The 16,631-nt window shown below is 52.5% G+C and overlaps 8 protein-coding genes across 8 annotated transcripts; 4 read left to right on the top strand and 4 right to left on the bottom strand.

The window, feature by feature from the left end:
• Positions 1-157: 157 nt before the first annotated feature.
• On the bottom strand, positions 158-1,613 carry CC1G_05833 (uridine phosphorylase; the record flags this gene model as incomplete). The annotated part of the gene is made up of 8 exons (XM_001834644.2): positions 1,543-1,613; positions 1,416-1,486; positions 1,131-1,351; positions 927-1,071; positions 829-858; positions 683-765; positions 531-630; positions 158-469 (listed from the first exon to the last, which is right to left on the bottom strand). Exons 1-8 carry the CDS (start codon positions 1,565-1,567, stop codon positions 158-160), a joined length of 987 nt encoding a protein of 328 aa, XP_001834696.2. The 5' UTR covers positions 1,568-1,613.
• Positions 1,614-4,026: 2,413 nt separating this feature from the next.
• CC1G_05834 (hypothetical protein) lies at positions 4,027-5,562 on the top strand (the record flags this gene model as incomplete). Its single annotated transcript, XM_001834645.2, has 3 exons — positions 4,027-4,201; positions 4,264-4,448; positions 4,501-5,562. The coding sequence occupies 3 exons, from the start codon at positions 4,027-4,029 to the stop codon at positions 5,560-5,562; spliced, it is 1,422 nt and encodes a 473-aa protein (XP_001834697.2).
• Positions 5,563-6,841: 1,279 nt separating this feature from the next.
• Positions 6,842-8,036, top strand: CC1G_05835 (2,4-dienoyl-CoA reductase; the record flags this gene model as incomplete). Its single annotated transcript, XM_001834646.1, has 6 exons — positions 6,842-6,973; positions 7,030-7,067; positions 7,141-7,295; positions 7,355-7,431; positions 7,496-7,589; positions 7,651-8,036. The coding sequence occupies 6 exons, from the start codon at positions 6,842-6,844 to the stop codon at positions 8,034-8,036; spliced, it is 882 nt and encodes a 293-aa protein (XP_001834698.1).
• Positions 8,037-8,337: 301 nt separating this feature from the next.
• CC1G_05836 (hypothetical protein) lies at positions 8,338-9,652 on the bottom strand (the record flags this gene model as incomplete). Its single annotated transcript, XM_001834647.2, has 5 exons — positions 8,338-8,501; positions 8,673-8,772; positions 8,854-8,931; positions 9,164-9,372; positions 9,532-9,652. 5 exons carry the CDS (start codon positions 9,650-9,652, stop codon positions 8,338-8,340), a joined length of 672 nt encoding a protein of 223 aa, XP_001834699.2.
• Positions 9,653-10,708: 1,056 nt separating this feature from the next.
• On the top strand, positions 10,709-10,996 carry CC1G_05837 (hypothetical protein; the record flags this gene model as incomplete). The annotated part of the gene is made up of 2 exons (XM_001834648.1): positions 10,709-10,809; positions 10,867-10,996. The coding sequence occupies 2 exons, from the start codon at positions 10,709-10,711 to the stop codon at positions 10,994-10,996; spliced, it is 231 nt and encodes a 76-aa protein (XP_001834700.1).
• Positions 10,997-11,673: 677 nt separating this feature from the next.
• On the top strand, positions 11,674-13,802 carry CC1G_05838 (hypothetical protein; the record flags this gene model as incomplete). Its single annotated transcript, XM_001834649.2, has 4 exons — positions 11,674-12,031; positions 12,087-12,801; positions 12,864-13,188; positions 13,242-13,802. The coding sequence occupies 4 exons, from the start codon at positions 11,674-11,676 to the stop codon at positions 13,800-13,802; spliced, it is 1,959 nt and encodes a 652-aa protein (XP_001834701.2).
• A 429-nt stretch (positions 13,803-14,231) lies between these two features.
• CC1G_15383 (hypothetical protein) lies at positions 14,232-14,927 on the bottom strand (the record flags this gene model as incomplete). The annotated part of the gene is made up of 1 exon (XM_002910059.1): positions 14,232-14,927. One exon carries the CDS (start codon positions 14,925-14,927, stop codon positions 14,232-14,234), a length of 696 nt encoding a protein of 231 aa, XP_002910105.1.
• Positions 14,928-15,295: 368 nt separating this feature from the next.
• Positions 15,296-16,396, bottom strand: CC1G_05839 (hypothetical protein; the record flags this gene model as incomplete). The annotated part of the gene is made up of 1 exon (XM_001834650.1): positions 15,296-16,396. The coding sequence occupies one exon, from the start codon at positions 16,394-16,396 to the stop codon at positions 15,296-15,298; it is 1,101 nt and encodes a 366-aa protein (XP_001834702.1).
• Between the last annotated feature and the right edge of the window lie 235 nt (positions 16,397-16,631).

Raw genomic sequence — 16,631 nt, forward strand, 5'->3', positions numbered from 1 at the left:
CCGTTCCCATACGCTGCCAACTTCCGGGTGTAGCCGCTGGATCAAGGGATTAGCGCACGAACGGCTTTGTGGAGCTCAGGTCGATGGGAACAAAGTATTCACCTGGTCTGGGATCGCGGTATTGGCCAATGCCGTTAAGACGCCCTAATGTAATGATTCAGGGTCTGAAGTCGACAGGCGAATGAGGGCTGCGAGAACACACCTGTCCCGTCCACCTTTCAGTCTCAGACACTTCATTGGGCTTAATGAAATCCTGAGAGGTTCGAGACGCGAACACCATCTGGACCGCTGCTGCTTTGATCACCGTGTCCTGACTGGCGGGTGCTGGCACCGGCTGGCTTGACGTCTCTCGTTGCGACATTACAGGCTTCACAGGCCCTGTCGTAAGAGGCGCGGTTGCAGATGGCCTATTTTTGGCTGAATGCCCACTCCAACAGTGTGCCAGATGGAAGAGATGGAACGTTTCCATCTACCGTGATCGACTTCAATAGACTGTGGGATGGCATAGGTTTCCACTGGTTATCACTTACCTCAAGTGTAGCAGCCTCCGGGTTCGACTGAAGCAGATGAGCAATCAAGTCCTCATTGTGGTCCGGAAACGAAGTCTGGCGGCCTTGAGACGAATAGAAGCTGGTTTTGGGTTAGCGCGCTCGGTGTTGTATTACCCACAATGTTGACGAACCTGTCAGCAGAGGCATTGACGGTGCCTGTGAGAATGACGGCCTGGGATTGAGGTGGTTTGGCGCCTTGAACGGCTTTGCGGACCTGTTGTTAAGGCCTCCGTGTCAGAATTTAGACTAATTTCTTTGATTTATTGCCGCTGCGTACCGTCTCATGGAGTTCCGGATCCGCGGAAACCTGCATACATGTTCGTATGCGTTTATGAAGCGGTCAGTAGACGGATATCGAGGGCGGAGGAGGCTTACAGGCTTGCTGATTCGATACGCGGGTTCCCGGTTGTCCTCAGGATGAACAAAATCGAAGTCGACGTTCCGGTTAATCGCCACGCTCGCTTTTGGAACGACAACGGAGCCGACAGGTATGTCGACAAGACCACCGCAAGAGCCCAGCCTTTAGTAAACATACTCTGAGTTTCGGCAACAGGCGGTGGCAAAGCCAAAACGGTTAACCTTATGATTACCATATCTCCTGTAACACATTCCCTGACTTCGCGAATGAAGAAGTCCATGTTGGGACTGCCCATTCCAATACTGACAATAGAGACAGGGACATTTCGAAATCGCCCAGTGATTGTCAAGAATCCCCGCTCGGAGGACAATACAAATGGCTTCGGTTCCGCGTCCAGCAAGCTTGCGAGACCATTCGCTCTGGAGGGCGAGCCCACAGTAATCTAAAAATACGATACGAGAAAACATCAGTCAAATTACAGCACAACATGACACCCTGATAGTTACAATCCTGTTGGCCACCTCCCCTGCCTTCAATCCCAGGTGATAGACGCGGAGATCATCCGTTCGAGGGAAATCTAGAAAACCATACGGTGAATCATGTTCTGATACATGTAACATTGTGGCTACTCACTCGCATCCGTCAATGTATCCTTCATTTTCTGTCTTGGGCGGCTGTTCTCCTAACTCGAATGAATATCTTTGAGCCTTCGCTCTTTGGAAAGGGAAGAATCGAACCCTGGCTCTTATCAAACCTTCATCAGACCACTTCCATCCTCGTGATCCTTGAACCCTCTTTCGACCCCCGCGCCTCTCGGAACTCACTTACGTCATATCCGCCTCTGTCCCCAAATAGCCACCAACGCGTTCCGACTCGAAACGCGCCTGAGAGGAGTCTGGAGAGGCTAAAACGGACTGGAAAGTTCTCTTGTAAAAACTTCATCCCCCCGCTGTCTTGCAGCAATCGACGGAATGTCGAATAGTTTCTCATGACTAGCCCCCGAGCTACTTTCCGAACTTCTTCGAGCACCATAAGTTGTTGCCAAGACTGGGGAACGGCAACAATCTGCCACCCGCCTCGCTTAATTTCCCAGTCCCATTGGTCCAATCTTAAAGGCAAACTAACGGCGTTCCTGTCCTAACGTACATACACAGAGTTTAGCCCAATTTCCTCCCCTGGGCCTGGACCCTAAATGTCAGTACTCATAAGGGGATGTTCTTGGTGATCGAAGGGAGTTGAAGGTATATGTCAAGACAGCTGGCGCCTATGCTGCTCGTTTCCGAAGACGCCTCCTAAGTCACTTCCTCCCACTGAACATCAAATATATCACTTTCCGTTGGCTGCGTATGATTCGTCGAGCGCTGCGTTCCCAAATATCAGAGACCATGCGCCACGGGCCTTTATCGATGCGTAACGACAGATTCTGTGAGGTGCCGTCTAAAGGCATCTATGGCATCTTTCGTCATCCACACCGGCCATCATAAATGGTGGGTAGAGTGCTCCTTCAGATCACGGATGTCTCAAAGCTCCTCATGGTGGGCTTCGAGCGTGTTCTGTTCATCCGCCCACCCCTCGGGGGCTAAGCCTAAGTTTTCGACGAATGTTGAGTTGCCTCGATCGTTCCTTCGCTCCCTCCGACGGCAGTTGCTGTTGAAATGCTTCTAGCTGGTCACAAGAGCTGTCTGCCCATTTCCCACTGTGCTGGCACTCGTTCGGCAATGAAGTTTTTGAAATCAAACATACCGACCTCGACCCTCTGGAAACCAGAGGTTCTTGGGGCTTTCTCATGTCAAGCGGTCCATCGACGGTGCCAACCTAAACCGTTGAGTCTTTGATCGACAGATTCCACACCCTCCCATAACGTTAGCGACATAGTCAATGCTATGTTTAATGGCCAGCGATGAAGCAAAAGTACCAGACGTACTATGACATACATCTCTTCTGGGGATACCCGCTAGGAGGACTGGGATGCTGCGATAATGCGTCTCAGAATGTATATCTTTGGTAATACTCCCGCCTGTTTCGGGGAATCCAAACTCTACGCGACATCACCCACCTTGGAGCGCTTGGCCCAATAAGCATGACAGGTGCGATTGTATCCGTCCGGTGGAAACCGCAAGTCGAGTCGACCCTGACTGTTTGGCGCCCATCCGGCTCGTACAATTATGTACTACTGGTTCAATTCGCGCTTTCGCCATCGACAGCAACAACGCTTATAACCTCGCAGACCCTCTCGCCTCTCCATATATTTTGGGACCGTTTGGTGAAACACGTCTTCAGAAAATATTCGAAGACAGAGAAGGGAAATAGATCTGGGCTCCTGGGTAACGAGCCAGATCTCTCCGGGTCAACATCTAGGATCTAAACTTCAGATCGTTTTGCTGAGAGACCGTATTTGACACTGTTGTGACATCTCCTTTGATTTCGTGGGATTTGGCGGGGGTTTGCAGGGTCTTGCACCCACAGTGGCGGGATGCCGTACAGCCTTACCTTCTCCCAGCCAGAGGCTCCTTGGACCCATCTGCGCAGTACTGGTGAGTCCTCTCGCCACAAAAGCCCGTGGGGAGCATGTAACGTCATGAGGTCGTTGGTGAGCGGTATTTGTGCGCTCGAATTATTGGTCTTGAGCGCGGACCCAGCTCCCAGTTTTGGAAGCATATGTTCCCGGTAAAATGGTGGGATTAGGAAACATCAAGAAAGGCAGTTTGTTTGACCTCAATCGCTCAGAATTCTCGGAAGGGGATCAATGAGGGTACCAATGAGCCAGGGTTGGAAGCTGAAGAAGTTCATCAATCCGGGTAGTGACGAACTCAGCGACGGGCCAGATTCGCTGGACGATCAACCAAACCGATCCAGTCAGTTCCCGAAACAGACTTACGGGGCTTAGATCAGAGTCACTCGCCAATTTCGACAAAGAGAAAAGAGGAGCGTTGAAGCCAGGAACATATATCTTAGGCTTCTTTACGCCATAACGACCTTTCGCTCTATTTTCCTTTTCCTCTATCTGAGACCTCCGCACAGGCCTCGATCATCTTTGGGGCCCCTCTCGCCTTATCCTCCTCTCTCGCATACGGTCGTCAGATAAACACTATCTTCGCGTACCACGTCCAACTCCCCATGAACCGCCTTCAAAGTTATTCGCAGTCCCTCTACGGACACCATCCCACTGAGAAACGGAGTCTACGGTCAAACTTTACAGGACGCGAGGAGCGCGCAGCCTCGCTATCCGGGTCTGAAGACGGGCATCATCATGGCGGCGGTTATGAGTCGGCAAAACACGACGAGACTGAAGGTGAGTTGGAACTTTAGGTTTATACTTGGACCTTCTTTAGCTTACTTTATTATTATTCCTAGTCGACGGCGCCGACCTGTCACTGACTTCGCAAACATTGAACGCTGATGGAACCCCGAAAAGGCCCATGAACGCCTTCATGATCTTTGCTCGCCGCCGACGTCCTCAAGTCTCAGCCGAAAACCAGTCACTACGCACTGGAGAAGTGAGCAAGTTGTTGAGTAAAGAATGGAGTACGATGCCCGCGGTAAATAGTTCTTGCCCCCACATCCGTCCACCCTCCCTAATCGTTGTCCTAGTCGGAGAAACAGTTCTATCAAGAACAAGCAAAACTCTTGAAGGATTCCTTCAACTCAAAATATCCTGACTATGTCTATCGTCGACGACCAAACAATTCGCGTCGCCGGCGACGTTCCGACGCCAGTCTGAAGGCGCCGGATGACATAACGGGGGACATGGGCGACGACGCGATCTCACCTGGCGGAGGTTTCGACTCGCCAACGGATCCCGACGACCACTTCGACGCTGGCAGCGACCACTCTTATTCCCGCCTATCACACGAACCGCCCCTCTTTGGTGACCCATCTGGGATAAAATATCCTGCCGCTCGCTCCGCCCACCATCCCTCCAACGACCTCTACTTCCGACACCCGAGCAACACCAATGATCCCCGGCTTTCCTTTAACACCTCAGGATCTGATCGTATGTCCCAGAACATGGCGCCATCTCTGCTTCAACAGCCACGAATCCAGCAGTCACTGCAACATTCGACCGGGAATTACGGTTATGGCCAATCTTCCTCGTCCGGCGGAACATTCAACTCTCAGCAGGGTTGGAACGCACGGATACCGCGCGAGCCCTCACTATGGTCCGGCGGTCTTCACCAGGACCGCACTAATTCGAGTTTAGACCTCAAGCCGATCGGCCTTGGGTCCTCGGATAACTGGAGCCACTCTCCGACTTCCAGCACTGGAAGTTCCAACGGGTCCCAGCAGCACCTATTTGGTTCGCTGAACCCATCATACAGTCCCAACCCGAACCAACCCAACCAACCCTCCTACAAGACGACTTCTTCCACCTCCCAATATGCCCCGTCGAATTCCATGCATCTGGCATCCAATCGCAGCTATGATCCCCGCGGAACATCTGTTCTAGGGCTTGGGGAACCACTGGTTTACCCTGCTCGCAATATGTCCCGAGAACTTCCTCCCGTGCACACGATCCCCGGATACTCATCTCAGTCTCCATCGAGTGGCGGTCAGATGGGGGCAACTCAGGGTTACCAGTGGCCGAGAGAATTCTATCTGAACGGTCGCAGTGACCTGGACCTGATGGGGGTCTCAACCCTAAAGGACCAGTAGTAGAAAACGCGACAGCTTTTGATTATGTATCCCCATTTCACTTATTCACCGCCTAATGATGTACCGCCGCATAGTCGTGACGGTTTTCTATTTTCTTGTTCGCCGACCACGGTGTTTATCCGCATATGCTATCCATCTTTCGTTGCTACAATTAGTCATGTATTTGTTTCGTCATAGCGTCCTCGATTCTGGTTCAATTCATTCGTATAGTATTATATGGCTAGCAATTCAATTCAAATCTATTGGTGTCGTGGTTGTTTGTAGATCCTCGCTCGTAAAACATGCGGTTCCGCACGTTAGATGCCCCAAATTCTCACTAGGCGTAACCCGGAGTACTCGAATCGTTTCTCCATTGTGAACGAGAGCTCCCTCGGAGTCAACGATGACCAGAACCGGCGGCTCCACAACATTCATTCGGTCTTACTACCACATACGTGTTCTTCATTTCCTAGAATATTCGATAGCTCGTCTGGGCAAGACTTAGTGCACTGTTTCCGCACCTTCTAATCCCCGTGTGCAATTGTGATGGTGGATTTTCCCTCATTCCAGTACGCTGGAACTCATACGCCATCATCAACCTCAAGCACCCATCAACTTGATCCTACAAGTGTCTACGATGATGCGAAAAGAGCAAGTGATGCAATCGGCATTTGCCAAGGTAGAATTTCGATTGGCCCTCTAGAAGTGTCGCATGAACGTCCTGGGGATCTTTGGACATCTTCGAGAATACGGGGAGTGCCGCCCAGAACACTGCGGGAGATGATGGTGGCTCGCGACTGGGGCACTTGCGCCAGCGTCTGGAGATCCGCTGAAAGAGAAGTCCACTTGACCAGCTCACATGGAATGAAATTAATTCTTGCCTCAAGGCTCGCCAGGGCGCTAGATAGGGACTCGGGCTTACCAAATATGGTAACACCGAGTATCATCCGCTACGCTCTCCTCCTTGCCAGGCCTCACTCACACAGATGTCTTCCATCAATTTGGAGCTCCAAGTCAAGGATAGACTTGGCTGTGAGAGGCTAAGTCCCCAAGGTAGCACCAATAGTAAGCTTCCAGCTACTCGTCGCACAAAGTTGCTTCGAATAGGGGCATCAACCAGGGGGTCAATAGGAACGCGGGGAAAATTCTTGGAAATTTCCAAGACTTCCGGGGACCGTCGTTACCGGGTCAGCCGGCCGTGGCTTACAGCTGCTCGTGAATTTCATTCAGAATCATGACGCTGCTGGCGGGCGAACGTTAAATACCAGGTTTAAGGCTTCCCTGATTCGCAATTCACATTATGGCTCCCCAAGCATACGTCCAGCCCATCGTCGCGTCGACCAGCGTCTTCAAGACCGACCTTTTCAACGGAAAGGTGCTATTTTGCACAGGTGGTGGTTCGGGAATATGCAAGGGAATGACGGAAGCCATGGTGCGCTTCTTCCACCTATTTCTTGACTAGAAGATACTCAAAGTCCTTCCATTCAGATGCGTCATGGAGCTAATGCTACCATTGTCGGACGAAAGTATGGCAGTATCAATCCAACGGCAAAGTTCCTCGCTAACCAATTCGCGTTACGTTTTTCCTGTCACCTCCAGGCTCGATCGTCTGCAGCAAAGTGCAAAGGAGCTGTCAGCAAAGACCGGTCGCGAGTGCTTGCCAGCCCAAGCCGACGTTCGCAACCCCGCTTCTCTGAAGGAAGCTGTCGCCAAAACCATCGAGAAGTTTGGTAGAATCGATTTTGTCATTTGTGGTAGGCACCACTATTTTGTTTCTGTTCGAAGGACGGTTGTGCGAGACTTCCATTTCAAGGTGCTGCTGGTAACTTCCTTGCGCCAATTTCTGGTGTCTCTGAGAATGCCTTCAAGACGGTGATGGAGATTGACACGGTACGTAGACGCCCGTTCGTCCAAACCTTGATGTGTACCGGTACTAACGATGGGTCTAATCCAGATTGGCACGTACAACACCATCAAGGCAACCATCGCTCACGTCCGTGCGGCAAAGGGTGCCTACATTCACGTCAGCGCGACGCTGCACTACAGTGGTTCGTGGTCATCTGATAAACTGGTTCCGGGGACGGTCTTCTCAAATTGCTCTCGTCACAGGAACCCCATACCAAGTCCACGTCTCCGCAGCCAAAGCCGGTGTGGACGCCTTATCTGCGGTGCTGGCAGTTGAGGAAGGTCCTCATGGTGTGAGATCGAACGTTATTGCGCCTGGACCCATCGCGGGTACGGAAGGCATGGACCGCCTCTCGCCCAAGACGCATGATGAGAGGTTTAACTCTGCGTACCCCGTGGGGCGTATGGGAGATGTAAAGGATATCGAGAACGCCACCGTGTTCCTGTTCAGCGACGCTGCCGCTTATATCACTGGCCAAGTCCTCCCGGTCGATGGTGGAACTGAGCACCTCCGTCACCAGTTCTTGCCGTACCCTCAGGCTGTCTTGGAGCCAGAGAAGGTCAAACACATGATCAAGGGGAAGTTGTAACAATCTAGGTTTATAGGGTACTTTGGGACATGAGGTTTTATCTTACCTGTAATAGTATATTCCTGACATATAACCTCGGGACGTTGGCTGACGTTGGACACTGGGACTTGAACGAGTCAGAAGGTCCATTCCGGTTTCTTAACACGGTCAACATAAGAATAGCCCGTGGGATGGACGTGGACATCCATCAGAAGGATATGTTTTCCTTCGAAACTGTCAACTCGACCGGGATAAATTCCGCTCCATGAAAATCATTGGTGGGCGTGTACGGCACAGGCGAGAGGCAACCGTATGCGTTTCATCAGGGCCTTGCACTGTTGACGACTGTCTGCCCCAGACGGCGCAAACAATCACGCCAGTACGCTCGAATCACTGTGATATCTCTAACGTCACCAGAAGAAGCAGCTCCACGGGATGGAGGGACCCACCTGACGCCTCGCTGTTCCCTGTCGGTCATGCCAGTGGCTAAAAGAAGGTAGGAAGGCGAGGAACAACTGTCAAGACCCTGTCGGATTTCCGTTTTGGTTGGGTTGAGAAAGGATAGAAGGGCATGTTCCAAGGGAAACTAGCAAGGTGCGATAGAATTCCACGATAAAGCCGCGCATCCGTTTATGGTCTTTAACGGTGAGAGATAACAGAGGGGACTATTGACAACGCGAGAACTCCTCTCGTTTTCCTTGCTCGTGTGTGGGATAAGTACGAGGTGTGGATTTTTAGCATTTTGTACATTGCATATCTATGCGAAGTAAGTAACGCTTACGCCGAAGGTAAGGATTAGCGAGTCAATTCAGTCCCTCGTTCAATACAATTCACTTACGTTCCGTGTTCCATCTATCGATGAGGGGTATGCAGATCTCAGATGGTTGAGTTGCCGATAATGCACCGTTTTCGATGACTAGATCAAGTCCTATCAGCTTCGACAGGCGCTGTGAACTGGGGTGTTGCAAGAATAGAGAACAGTTGACTGGTTCACTTTCCTGTTTGAAACATTGCTCGAGCCGGGTCCGTAGAGGAGCGAGATGCCTTCTGGGGTCCATGTGACCGCGAAGGAACCCAGGCGCCAAAGCTTCGCGAAAGGAGCCTGAGTGTTTGAAAGCCTTCTATGGTAATTTCAACGGCAGAATAACCCGATCAATATCCATGGAAGCTTTCGTCAAAAACTTGAATGTGAGCGTGACAGCCTGGGCAAAATCGTCCAAAGGGAGTCCTCGAGCGAGTTGATCGTTCACAAGGATTGGCGTCGAGAAGTTTTTCTTAATTGCAGGGCCCTGAAAATCAGAGAGTTGTTGGAGACAGCGGGTATGTTCATCAGAGTGGTTTCTTGTATAGTAATTCCCTAAAGGAGGGAGCGCTCGTCGTTAGAACGCAACTCCGCGCGATGAGAAAATGAGTGTCACTAGACCTGGCGCTGCTGGAGGAGAAGGATACCATTTCAGATGGAAGCCTAAAGTCAACCACATAACCAGCACAGATTCTCCGGTCTTGGCAGGCCTACCAGACTCGTGGTACAGAAGGACTGTCATCGAATCGTCGCTTTGAGGATGACATGAGGTCCGATTGGCTGCCCTATGGAAAGAATCGCCGACACCGGGAGGATGAGGAACAGCAGTGGACATTGAGATGAGATGAATCCTATACTTAGAATAATGGCACACTTGGCCGTCTTCGAGAGAAGTAGGCCAAGCCAGACATAGGTTCGGCACCGAGGGGTTCTGCGCGTAAGGGTATAGGCGGGGCAAGAGAAGGGATTAGATTCGTACTTCCTTTGCGGCCCTCCGACAAGAATATCCTCGAGATATCCACCATTTGTCCGAAGTTGTCGAGTCGATGCCCTGGAAAGGGAAGATGCGGGTGAGGCATGTTGTGAAATGAATTGAGACCGGAGCCGACGTAATTTTTACACAGTCGAAGAAGGTTCCGTGCTTTTGGGTGAACTGGGTTATTGTCTGCTTCGGGCCCATGGGGGATCAAGGGACGACAACGCTTCCGGATCCAGGACCATTAGGCCGACCCGTGGGGGTCGCATATAGTCAAGATTGAGATTGAGAGGCTCGCGGTCTTCATAGGAAGTGCACGAGGCATTCAGCTAGGGTTATAGCAGAAAGTCGGACAAATGAGAAGCATTGCATTTCGTCCCCCAGTTACAAAATACCAGTGTCGTGTGATCCCTTGTAGCGCTCGTCGGCAGTGGTAGAAACTAGAGGTCGACTCCGAGTTAAATGTCGGTAGCGAGAAGGTTTAATCCCACGATAGGGTACTCAGTTGAGCAGAGTGAAGTGGCGGGGCCAGATGTTGTTAGAGGTTCAAACAGTGTTGGAGGAAAACCTCCGAGAGCCGTCTTTATCAAGGTGTTCGACAGGCAAAATAGACATTCCAGCGAATGAGAAAAGGCCTTCTCACACCACAGATTTTTCCGTGTCGCGTAGCAGTCACTTCTCTTCTCTAGTGTGAACTTTCCTGGGTCCAAGAAGATTGCAAGAAGATGAGGTGAAAGGCAAAAGGTGCGACTCGGAAGCGGTTCGAACTCCCGCGACGGAGTTTGAAGTTGACTTACCGTATTTGTTCGTGCTTGATTCGGAGGCTAATGGCATCCGCTGGCCACATCGTCACTGCTGTTGGCGTCAACACTTTTCTTCTTCCTCACCGTTCTCAACAGCGACGACGACGACGAAATGGCACGACGAGCAGCACCCCCAGCAGAGCCTGCATACCTTCCCCACATCCCATCACAGGGCAGGCGTCTGGGAAATCCCGACGAATCTGGCTTTTCTCGGTGAGTTTGGACGCCAGCAGACAGCGAATTGCAATCCTAATGGAATTTCAAAAACAGATTTATTCGTGAAGAAATCTTTTCACCTGAGAAACTTCCAGGAAACCTTAGCATCTTGACCGCGTCTGTTTTGTTCGCTGGTGGCATTGCTGCCGTTCGGACCTGGGGCGAACTTATGGTCCCCGTGTAATCCGTGGAGAAACCAACCTGACCGTGTTTTGGTTTAAAATTATGCTTAGGTTCGTCACACTGGTCACTTCTGTATCACAAATGCTAATGGCCATTTGTCAATAGACTGTATTATCCTATAATATCCTTTATTGCATGTATATCTGCTGCACAACCATGCTCATTTGTCACGACTGTCTGGTTTCCGATCGACTGGTGCACAAGTTCGCCATGGCCACGTTAAACTCCACACCTATCTGCTCGTAGTCATTGCCAAACACTTGGGGCTCTCGGCGGTGCATACGCCGTAGACATTTGGGACTGTTTGACTGAGAATTACTCCAAGTTTGGGAACTCAAACACCGTCTTGGGCAACTGTTTCGTCTGCCCCACACGAAATCTACACCGACGTTCATGTGCGCAGTTGGGATTTTAAGGTCGTCTTTGGTTCGTGAGTCGCTCTGACTTACACAGTGTTCACTCAAGCTCCAATACCCTTACCACCTTCGACCAGACAGAGACAGCAAGACTCGGCACCCTCAGCTAGACCCGTCTTGTCTGTGGTGACCTCGGTCTTCGAATTGGTATAAAAGCAGGCGACAGCTGAACCATGAACTGCATCCACCCCACCTGGTTTTCCGCACAGTCAACAAGCCGACATCGCAGAACACTCCGTCACCTTTCAACATCATTTTCAGCATGCACCCAATCGCACTCCCTCTTTCCGTCGCCATCGCCGCCCTCCCCTTCTTGACCGGATCCAATGCCCAGGACGCCTCTTCGACCATCGACTCTCTTTCCCAAAGCCAATCCGCGACTTCAGAGTCCGTCTCCCCTTCTGGTAGTTCCGTCGCGGGCGGTGCTGGCGGCTCCCAACCAGGAGGGTCCTCCAATTCCCAATTCCAGCTTCAAGAATACCTCACATTCTTGAACGACTCCGGCTACAGCTCCCTCTCGAGCGCCATCCAACAAGCCAACGAGACGGAGAGCGGTCAGCAATGGCTTTCTCAGCTCTCGGATGGTAGCTGGACTGTGTTTGCACCGACCAACGAAGCCTGTGAGCAGCTTTTTCCATGCCAGCCTCATTTCCGATGCTGACGCGTTTTTCGTAGTCTCTTCTGTTCCCCAAGAAGTTTCGAGCAATGGCACCGCGCTCGCCGACTACCTTTCTTACCATTACGTCTATGGTGACTTGCGACAGGGTGTCGTCGGTACGCCACTTAACGGCGGTGGTGGAGGCGGGGGTGGCTCCGGCGTTCCACAGTCCACTTGTATCAACCAACTCCAAGGCGGCGGAGGTGGTGGTGGTACATGCCTGACTGGTACTCCAACTGGCACCCCAACTGGCACCCCCCAAGGTGGTGGGGGCGGCGGTGGGGGCGGGGGAGGTACTGGCGTTCCTCAGTCAAATTGTATCAACCAACTTCAGGGCGGCGGCGGAGGTGGAGGCACATGTCTGACTGGTACCCCAACTGGCACTGGGCGAGGTGCTCCTACTGCTGCTTCTGCACTCAGGGTATTCCCCCGACAACAAGGTCAAGGCGGAGGTGGCCAGGCTGGTGGAGTAGGTGGTTCATGCACATGTCTTACTGGCACTCCGACTGGCACTGGTCAAGGTGCTCCAACAGTTCAGGCAGTCCGCAGACAACAACAACCCCAGGGCGGTCAGGGCAACATCCATCTCTTCTCCAACGTCTATCCCAACGACACCATCGGCCGTACTCTTCTCAACTCCCCTCAATTTGTTCGCCTCGAAGGTGACAAGAACCAAGTCTTGGCTTGGACTCGCTACCAACCCAACGGAAATGTCACAGTCCTCAACCAAATGTACGCCATCCCATTTCTCGTCTCTTTGCAGCTCTAACCCAATTTTCATCGTCCTTCTGCAGGTCACAAAATGGTAATTTGACCGTTGGCAATGGCACTCGCTGGCGCAACTTGAACGTCTTCGAAGTCAACGGCGTCTTCATCCCACCCGGCAACGTTTCCACCGCCCTTACCGCTGTCGGCGACGCACCTCTCGTTTCTGTCGCCAACCAAGTCCAGGTCCCAGGGTCGGATGGATCCAACACTTCCGCCATCGAAGCTCTTCAACAAACCCGCGGTTTTACCCTCTTCGCTCCAGCTTCTGAGGCGTTCACCTCTCAGGTTAACGAGACTATCCAAGGCATTCAGGACGATCCTTCCGAGTTGCTCGCCGTCTTCCAGAACCACGTACGTTTCCCCTTGACCTTGCGTCTTGCACTTGTGCTCACATCGCTTTTCAGTACGTGAACGGCTCGACTGTCTACTCCCCCACCCTCCGAGAATACGCCGCCAACAGCACTGGTAATGACGACGACGGTGGCAGCCCACATCTCACCAGCGCCGCCGGGCAGTACTTCACCTTCTCCACCAACGACACCGGCTTGTACGTCCGCGTCAGCGACGACACCACAGCCCGCATCATCCGACCCGACATCTTGACCGAGAACGGTGTCATCCACCTCGTCGACACCGTCCTCCTCAGCACCGACGACAACTCGGGTGTGGCGAGTTCTGCTTACGCTTCAGCCAGCTCTGCTGCTACGGAATCTTCGACCGACACACAGGCCATCATCTTCCCCGTGCCCACTGGCGGTAGTCAGATGTCGGCTTCGGAGGGCCAGTCTATGACCTCGTCCTCGATGGAGTCGTCTGCCACATCTGCCACATCTTCTGAGGCGGAGCAGACTTCGACCTCGACTACGAGTGAGACTGGTGGTGGTGGTGGTGGTGGTGGTGGTGAGACTTCGCCTACTCCTTCAAGCTTCCGTGTGCGACGAGCATTGGATGCTTTGGGTGCTTAAATTATTCCTCCAATCCCCTTCTACCTTTTTTCATTCGGATCTCTGTTCTGTGCATTCTCGCTTTGTAGCTTCTGCTGTCTGGTTTTGTAAAATGTAGCTTTTTGGAATCTCATTATGCTTTACTCTCTTCATCATTGTGGTTTATCTTAGTTTCCATTGAACTCGTGTGGTTTGGGTAAGTGCTTTCCTCTTTTCTCTCTTCTCCGCCGCCTTCAAGTCCCCCTTCTGCTCTCAATAGCTACTCTATCATGTCGATCATTTCCATTATCTTTGCCCCTCGGCATCGTCGAATCCTTTCCCTCCTTTCGAAAACAAGTTCCTGATTTCCATCTGACCTCACTCGATGGCCTTCTCCCCCTCGGGCTGTTTGACGACAGTGGCACTGGGGTGTGAAGACAAACATGATGAGTATATTGTGATATAGCTTAATTATTCGAACTCCCAGGAACGAGGCAAAAGGGACAAGGATCGCCGCTTTATGGAGCCAGTGGTATCCTGCCTCTTCGGCGTCGCCGGCCTCGACACGAGTGTCTTCCCAGAATCAGTAGAAGCCACCGACGACACCGAATCAGCTCTCTGCGGGCGCGGCTTCAGCTGCGCACCACTCCCTCCCGCACTCGCCTGTTGTTCCAGCTTCCTCCTCGCCTCCTCCTGCTTCCTCAAAAACTCCTGATACCTCTGCTGCGTCTTCATCACATACTCCGTTTGACCGTACTTGACAGGTCTAACGGCGGCCTGCGCGGGTGAGGGGGGTAGAACGTAGTCCTTGACCTTGTCGATGATGCGACCGAACATATTGCGAGCCTCGAGTTCCTGGAGATGGGCGGCGGGCGTTGGCCTTGCTCCTCGTTGGCTTTCCAGCGCCGTATCCCCGCGAGACTGGGCCTGTGATACGTGACGAGCTGGACGGTGTAGGGTCGATGTACGAGCGACGAGCGCTCCCGCTGCGTTGTACACCCTTGAGCGAACTCGAAGAGCGCCGGCGGTGAACTCGGTTCGCTGTGTAAGTGGCGCCCCTGCTCCTTGCGCCACTAGCAGCACCAGAACCACCAAGACCCCGCTGGTAAAAGTTTGGAAGAGGTTGCGGTTTGTCAATTGCATTGCTGGACTGTAGGTGGATTGCATGGTTGGTTTCATTAGAATACGGCAAGATGACTATCAGAGAGGAGAACTTACAGAGAAGAGGAGGAATAATTGAAGGACCAGCCCTCGAGTTCGTGAAAGACGGACGTTTGCACCAGGCAGCATCAAGGGTGTCAACAGTCCCCACCCGCCCTTATATACCTCTCGCCGGCGCCAATCCATGTATCACCGACATACTCCTTTCGGCAACAGTCCACTTGAAGGCTGTACTTGTGGAAACGGGCGCTTGATTTTCGGTGAATGATGAATGACGGTATGGCACCAGGCTTTGTATTTCAACTACATGCATAACTACACACCGTTATCAGACATGTCGAAGCAGAACTAGCTCTATCTGCGACTTGGACTAATCAACCCACGAGCGTTTTTTCAGAAGATAAAGACGACATTGAATCAGATCTCTTGGGCTCCGGTCTCTTCGCGCTTTCCGGTGGTCCCGGCTGTGGACTCTGCCTACCTCCCGTCGCAGGCCCGTTCGACCCCGGCTCTTGGTTCTGTGGGCGACCTGCCTGAGGGGAGACAGGATTGGACCTCGGGGGTTCAGGCGCCGGCTGGGGACTCTGTACACTTCCCTTTCCGGGCCCATTCGAACCCGGCTCCAGGTTTGGCGCACTACCAGAAGAACCACTGGCAGGCGATGCAGAATTGGATCCCTTGGGTTCAGGTGGCTCCGGCTGCGTACTCTGTACTACACCTCCCTTTCCGGGCCCGTTCGATCCTGGCTCCAGATTCTGTGCACGACCAGGAGAAGCAGAAGAGATAGAATTAGATCTCTTGGGCTCCGGTTTCTTTCCGTTTTCTGGCGGGTCAGTCTGGGGAGTCTGTGAACTTCCTTTCCCGTCCGTTCCAGAGAAAGGCGGGGAAACAGGCGGGAGAGGATCGGCTTTCTTGGGTTCAGGCCTTTTCCCGCTTTCAGCTGGCCCTGGCTGAGTGTTTTTCCCGTTTGTCCCCTGCTCCTCTGGCCCCTTTGCCGCAGTCACTCGACGCCATGGTCTACGACTCGGAGGCATGAGTCGTCCCTGCCTTCTAGCAGTCTTGATCCACTGCGGTGGATTCGGGTTCGCGAACTTGTCGTGGGACGTCGTTGGGATATGTGAGGCGTCGGTCCCTCTTCCTGGATAGACCTTCTTGTACGACACTCCCTTTTGCGCTTGCACCCATGCTTGTGTTCTCTGTAATCGCTCCGATGCCTCCAATTCCCGCATTTCCGCAGGGGTCTCGGCCGCATCCTTCGGAGTTGGGTCTTTCTCTCCTGTCACTATACGAGGGAGGAGCGCTTCTGCTGCTGCCCGTGCCGCATAGTTGGTCCTTGGGCGAATTTGAAGGCTCTTGGTGCTAGATTCACGTATTTGGAGCTGGACAGGAGCGGCTGCACTTTGCACTGCGAGGAGGAACAAGATCCCACTTGTAATGGTTGAGAGGAACAAACTGCGGCTGTTGAACAAGCGCATTGTAGATCTGTTCGGGCCCCATGGTCCTCGTCAGGAAGAGACCGAACATGTGATCCGAATTGACGACTTACGGACTGCCAGTGGCAAAGCAGCGGGGATGGAGATTAATCGAAGGACCAGCCCTCGAGTGTTCAAGAAGAAGCGGATGTTTGCACCAGGCAAAGTCAAGGAAATCAAAAGCCCCCTGGCCGTTTATATATGTATCTCCCTCAGAATGGGCTCCGAAGACTGCTGG

This window comes from Coprinopsis cinerea (assembly GCF_000182895.1).
Source record: "Coprinopsis cinerea okayama7#130 chromosome 12 map unlocalized cont3.12, whole genome shotgun sequence".
NCBI lineage: Eukaryota > Fungi > Basidiomycota > Agaricomycetes > Agaricales > Psathyrellaceae > Coprinopsis > Coprinopsis cinerea.